The 6,736-nt window shown below is 40.7% G+C and overlaps 1 protein-coding gene across 1 annotated transcript; it reads left to right on the plus strand.

The window, feature by feature from the left end:
- Positions 1-75: 75 nt before the first annotated feature.
- On the plus strand, positions 76-6,276 carry fbxo22 (F-box protein 22). Its single transcript, XM_037693762.1, has 6 exons — positions 76-228; positions 773-860; positions 2,013-2,111; positions 5,304-5,456; positions 5,539-5,704; positions 5,787-6,276. Exons 1-6 carry the CDS (start codon positions 76-78, stop codon positions 6,178-6,180), a joined length of 1,053 nt encoding a protein of 350 aa, XP_037549690.1. The 3' UTR covers positions 6,181-6,276.
- The last annotated feature ends 460 nt before the right edge of the window (positions 6,277-6,736 follow it).

A 6,736-nucleotide genomic window follows, 5' to 3' on the forward strand; every position in this document is an offset into this window, starting at 1 on the left:
GTTTGTTTGTTTGTTTAAAGGAAGCGGACAGGCTAACCTGTTCCTTGTTGAGGGTGTCTTGGTGGGAAAGTCTGAATGTGTTTTTATTTTGTCAGTGTGTGCAGACTTTGGAGGAACTGTGCCCGCAGGGTGCTCCGGACTCAGCAGCAGCTGACCTGGGTGTCGAGCTGTGGACCCTCGGCCACAGAGGTTCATTCTCTCTGCAGCATCCTGGCTGAAGAAGTGGAGGTAAAGTTCTATCAAACCACCTCCAGTGAGCTTTGTTTTGGAGGGAAACAAGAACGCCAGGTGGATGAACACACCGGTTTATGTGAATAAAACTGAGTTTATGATGTTTAAAATATTATGAGACTTTCTGGTGGGTAACAAAAGCCCAATATTCACTTTATAAAGAAAAGGGTCACTCACTATCCTGCATGTTTTATATGTTGGAGCAGAGCAGTGATTAGTGACCCTTGAGGAGCGGGATTGGACACCCCTGGCCCAGACAAAAATTAATGTCAATACCGACAAACATCTGTTAATATTTTGCTTCATTTTTAATTAGTTTTATATATTAGCCTTTTGTGTAGGTGGATTTAAAAGTTGAGGTTGCTTAAAAGTTTACTCAGGTCTGCAAATAAACTATTGACTAGAAAACAACAATTACAGTACAGTATTTAGTATGTAACATCGTTACACTGTCCCAAAATAAATAAACGTATTTAATATTTTTTATATTTCTGTTCACGTGTCATTTAAACGGGTCTAATTTGCTTCTGATTGTATTTAGAAAGTGTTCCTCCTGCCTAAAACAGTTCTGATGATGGTCGACTGTGAGACCTTCAATGGACAAGCCTATTGCTATTCACAGAACAAAGGTTGGTGATATACTCTATGTTCACTAGACAGAATGAGTCCAGGGAGGTCACTTTGCTGTAAACAAAAACTTAATCAAGCTGCAAATTTTAATGAACTCAGATTTGTTTAGAAAACTCAATTTAACCTTTAAAGAAAACTTGAATTAGTTTTTCTAATTTGTAGAGAATAGTTGTTCTCCTTTATTTGCTTCCAGCTGCAGTCCAGTTGTTGGTTTATCTTCAGCTGAACTGATGCTCAAGGAGGTTTCGATTATGAGCCAACAGTACACAGATGGCGATCTGTGTAGCAGCTTTAATGGGAGACATGCTAACCCATGTGGTCACACAGCCTGTGTACGTCACAGATATATCTCAGATTAAATGAAGTTCTGGATGTTCATCATATGTTGCTTTCCATTTGTTCTGGTATAGTTAACTTAAGATTCATCTGTTGGTTTTATTGAAGTTTTGAAAGTCCAACCTGGTCTTTGTATTCATGATCAACCTGTCAAAGTCCCTCAGAGGCAGAAACACGACCATGCTTGCTCACGCTCGCTGCTAATCTCTTAATATCAATTATAAAAACACTAATCTCAACATGCATTGTGTTGGACTATGAGAGACAACTCAAGTATGCAGAGAAGAAATTAGTAAAAAAAAAAACAACTAGAAAAAATATTGGATGAAGAAGAAATAATGCTCAAGACCACTTTAAAATATTACAAGAGTCTGGATAACTCGTAACTTTTGGAGGAAAGTTATATTTTTTTCTAAATCTACTTTTAGTTGTTGCACGCAGTATCAGTGTTATTATATTATCTGGCTGTACAGCTTGACATTTAAGATTCTGACAAGCTGAAAAAAGTCAATGTAATTGTCATTTTAGTGCATACATTTAATTTTTGTTACACTTATTTTTACGACATTTAAGCATGTTGGAGAAGTGGTTTGAGCCTGCCTTAGTGTTTGTTTTTGTCCATTTGAACCATCCAAACTGCGTCCTCGTTGTTGCAGGAGACGGTTCTTACGGCTCTCAGCTCCACATTTAGTGTCTTGCTGCAAAATAACTTGAAGATGCGTCTGATGTCTCCCTAATGCTTACTGCATGAGGCAAACGTTTGGAACTTTCAAGTTTTATGACCATATTTGTGTTTTTTCCCCACCACGCTGAAGCAAAAAAGAGCCGTCAGAGTTCACATTCAGTGGAGGAGCTGAAGCAACTTTTCCCAAAAGGCTGTGACCTGATTGGCATCACAACACCAGGCATCGTCTGTAAGTTTTTTTTTATTTTTTATTCATTTTATTTTTGCTGTCTTGATTAAATTATTTTAAGGAAAATGTAACAAATCTCAGCCTTAACATAAACATAATGGGTTGCTATATATAAAAGCAACACAAAGTATTTCATGTTCAGTGGGCATTGTATATAAATATATGAACTTTCATAAAATATGCTTTGGTATTTGTTCTAAAACTTCTGTATTTTTATACTTCAGCCCTCTAATGATACTAATAAATAGTCCTAATATGTTGTTTTTATCATACTACATTAAACAAAATGAAACTGACCTTTGAGAAACACGTAAAGATAAGTGGTTCATCCCTCAGCAGAGAGGACCCCACATGATTCCCCTCAGCTGCTGCCTGCTTGGAAAGCACCTCTGGTGGCTCACATCTCGCAGCGTCTCTGACAAATTGCCTTGTGTGCCTGGTGCCGCACTTCCCATTTCCTTTTTAAATTACAGCCCTCTAGAGAAGTGGTTCTTCGTCAGCCACGTTCTTTCTCCTTCAAGACCATGGCTTAACTTGCTCTATTTGTATTCTGTCATCTTTAATGGCTGCATTCTCCATTTATGACACATTTAGTGATATTGCCACCCGAGGTTTTTAGTAACTTGGATCTTTGACCTGGTCTAAAGGACTTTTTAAACAAAGGAAGCAGTGCTTTATTTAAAGATAAGGAATCCATCATTTTGTCTTTTACAGTAAATGTTCTTGCTTCTTTGTTGTGCGTTAGAGACTCGCACAGTAAGTTGTGCACACAGCTGTCTCTGTTGGCCAAACTTTTTAAAGCTTTCTATACAAACTAGTGTTGTGTTCAAAACCACCTAACTCGAGACCAAGTCAAGACCAGAGAGAACTGAGACAAGACCAAGACTAGTAGAGTCCAAGACCGAGGGAGAGCGAGACCAAGACCTCACATAAAATATAAAATTTTATTATAAACTATTTTTTAATAAAAGTTACATACTGCAACTTTAAGTTTGCTTTTGAATGAATATATCAGCTTTTATACATTTTCAAAGCTGCACAACAAAGAAATCAGACATTCAGTGACCTAACTTCATGTGATTCAACAATAAAATTACACAACTGTTAAACTGGAAGCAGTTTCATCACGTCAAGCCTTAAAAAACTGAAGTGGCAAAACAATCTTCATAAGTCCGAACTCAACACCAATATAACCATATAGTTGCACAGTGGTTTCAATAAAGTAATAGATATACATCTAAAAAAGTTACATAAATGGATATTAGTTACAATTATATTATTTGTGATTTAAATAGTCAAATTTTATAACTGATGATTTGGCAGACATCTTCTCCCGCATCCAGACAATCACTTTTCACTTTCTTCCAGTGTTGCCAGGTAGAGTCGAGGTTTTCCAGCCCAAAAATCTGTTAAAAACCATCACATCACACAAAAATCGGCCCAGTCAACATATTGTTACAGTATATTTACTGTTTGAACATGAACACACATCAATACAAGCCAAGGTAATTTAACAATATGTGGCAAAACACAACAGTCCAACAGAAATCTTCCCAGAGTTCCCAGCAAAATGAGAATGAAAACCACCCAATTGGCAATAAACCGCCCAATCTGGCAACACTGGTAGTGACGCGTGCAAGTGAAAGGGGGTGGGCGTGACAGCAGTAACAAAAACATGTATTTAGCAATGAGTCACATTATCGCTTGGATTTGAACCAGTACGTTTTGAATCTAATAAAAACAAAGATGTTAACAAATAAACTGGACAATATTCTGACAATTTAGTGATATTTACACAGTTGTGGTCTTGATGGTCTTGAAATAAAATCCGAGTCCTCAATGTCCGAGACCAGTTGCGGTCGAGTCCGAGACAAGACTGTTAAGATATTTTTGGACTGGTCCTATGGTTTTGATCTGCTCAGAGACGGGATTATAATGAAATTATGACCCGGTTCTGACTGGGTTAAACTGGGCCAGCAACTGTAAAGAGAGTCTCCCTGGGATTTCAGTATCAGTCAAGAAATAGTTTAATCTGCTTGCCACATCACGCAGAAAGGCTTTTGAAGCACCGTCTCATATTTCCTAACACGTCAGTCCACATAAGATCCACTGAGATCACACTTAGTCACGCCCCCTCATACACTGACAGGTTGAGCTCCCCTTCTGCGAAGGCGGAGTCTAGGACCCCATAAATGAGTAATGACACAAGACATCGGGACTCTTCTTCCGGGTCTGTGAACGGATCACCGACTGGAGAGTCTAGCGCTGTAAAATTGTAATCTTTTCCTGCCTTTTCTAATATAATTTATAAAACTTAATTGACGTTTCCTTGATTTATTGATTAGTATAGTTGCCACTTCTGAGGGAGGTTCGAGCCGGGGGTAAAGACGTGGGCTGGAGGGGGTTTCCGGATCCGGTAGCCAGAAGCCAGCTCCTGTCTTTAACAAGACCATCAAAAAATGGTCTTGAGACTGGTCTCGAGTTCTACAACTCTAATACAAACCGTCATAAACTCTAATCTGGAAAACTGTGGAAGGGTGAGAATAAATGTAATTTGCAACATTTACCAGGGTCTGAATGAATCACGAGCAGTTTTCTGTATTGTCTTAATTCTGTTGTTCATAAGCAGTTAGGCTCAGAACTCAAACCTTCAGTCCAATAAATGTAGCGGTAAGGATCGAGGCTGCTTGTGTCATTAATTCAGCCTAGTGAAGTCTCCTGGTTGACTTTTATTTTAAACTTCTTTTTTTTTTTCTGTTCTAATCAAATTGTGGGGCTTCATATATTTTTCAGAGTTCTCTGCACAGTTTCTGATCATATATCTTTAACTTGAGTTGCAGCTCCCCTCATGACCACTAGGTGGCGATTCTGAGACTGGAGCAGATGTTATTAACATTTAAGTAAAACTACAAAACTAGAACTGTTTGATTTCAGTCTGGTTTGGGTCTGCATTGAGGATATGTACTTTTCTTTTGTCTCCCCCCCCCCCCCCCCCTCGCAGAACAGTTTTTCTGGTTCCTGCCTTTAAAATTTTAAACTTGGAACACATTTTAATCTAGAAATTATTCTCAGTTCTGAACAAAGCTGTATAATATTTTATGGGAATGAAAACTGTGGCTGTTGGGGGGATTTAGGGAACGGGATATAGTATAACCTGTAGTTTCATGGAGCTTTGTGATTGGCTGTCTGCAGTAACTCCGACTGGCGCTTGGTCCAACCCACCTCAGGAGCACCAGGAGGGGGAGGCAGGCTTTGCACTCATGTTGCCCAGCATTGAGGGGGTTAATATCAAACCTTTTCACTTCTGTAAAAAGACCATCTCCATGACCGCCCTGAGAGAGGCAGGTGAGTAGAGGCTCACAAGTTATTCAGTAACTCGTGCAGAGTTCTACAAGTCTTCTATAACTTGCGGTCTCACTGTTTCCAGGCTTAGTTGACAACTCCGAGCTGCGTGTAGTGCTGATATTTGTCTATGAAGCATACAGATCTGGAGGAGCACGGTTCCTCAACCAGATTCTTGAGCCGTTGTCAAAGAGTAAGGCTCTGATTGCAGGAGGGTTGGTGGAAAGTGCCTTCTTTCCTCCCAGACCCTGGTCAGTTCACGTCTTGCATTATAATGATTACGACTATGGTTTGATGGGAAAACGCTCAGTTTTGTCGTCTCTCTCACTGCAGCTGTAACCAGGGAGCGTACGGTGCGATGGGCCTGGCCCTGAGTGGCCCTAAAGTGCAGGGAGCCTCCGTGCTTTTGGACCGAGATGTAAGCAACTCGAAGGCGGCAGAAGACACAGTCCGACGGCTGAAAGCTGCCAAAATTCCAGAGAAAAACACTCTGGGCTTCATGTTTGCCTGCGTGGGCAGAGGCCAGAACTACTACGACAACCAGAGCAACGTGGAGGCGGACGCCTTTCGCAAGGTGTTCCCCAACACTCCGCTCTTCGGCCTGTTCGGCAACGGCGAACTCGGCTGCGACCGGATCGTTAAAGACGACTACACGCTGTGCGACGACGACTCCGACAGCCTGCAGCACGAGTACACCACCGTCATGTCCCTGGTCCATTTTGGCTGACTGCACCGCAGTAACGGTGTAAACTTCAAGTTTGGGAACAACAAACGTTACGGACAGCGCGGTGCTCGGAACATTGTCTTCATTTACGCTCGCGAAGCAGGAGGAGATCGTCCCGTTCTGCTGCGGATGGAATGGAGACTGTGTGAACGCAGCTTTATATTAAAACTTCGAGTTTCACACAGTTAGAGAAAGACAAATTGTTGTAAAAGTATTAGCATTTTACTTTGAAGTTTTCTTCCAACATTTAAAGCTTATTCTTCCCTCTGCACTTTTTTTATTCGTTCAGTCAGGGTAAGCTCAGGGAGATTCGACACCGTTCCACACGTTTATCTTTCAAGCGTTCGCCTTGCAAATTAAAACTCTTGTTCCAAAGTTCAGCTGAGCACAGGAGAGTTTAGTCAGAACTTTTTACTTCCCGGTTACTGCAGCCTAACAGAAAAACCTCGAACCTGAGAGAAAGGTATTGGCTGCTGAGTGACATAAACGTTTAACTTTACCCGACTTAAATCTCGGCCCCTCTAAAGTTTCCTACATCAAGATTTGGCAAACTTGTTCG

The sequence above is a fragment of the Nematolebias whitei genome, chromosome 2 (assembly GCF_014905685.2).
Source record: "Nematolebias whitei isolate Nwh7 chromosome 2, NemWhi1, whole genome shotgun sequence".
Lineage (NCBI taxonomy): Eukaryota > Metazoa > Chordata > Actinopteri > Cyprinodontiformes > Rivulidae > Nematolebias > Nematolebias whitei.

What these genes read in the sequence shown, in the direction of transcription:
- fbxo22 (XM_037693762.1), top strand. Translation starts at nt 76, where the DNA reads ATGTGTTTTTATTTTGTCAGTGTGTGCAGACTTTGGAGGAACTGTGCC. An exon ending in CACAACACCAGGCATCGTCT is followed by an intron (nt 2,112 to 5,303) that starts GTAAGTTTTTTT and finishes GGCTGTCTGCAG; the next exon opens with TAACTCCGACTGGCGCTTGG. An exon ending in TTCTTTCCTCCCAGACCCTG is followed by an intron (nt 5,705 to 5,786) that starts GTCAGTTCACGT and finishes CTCTCACTGCAG; the next exon opens with CTGTAACCAGGGAGCGTACG.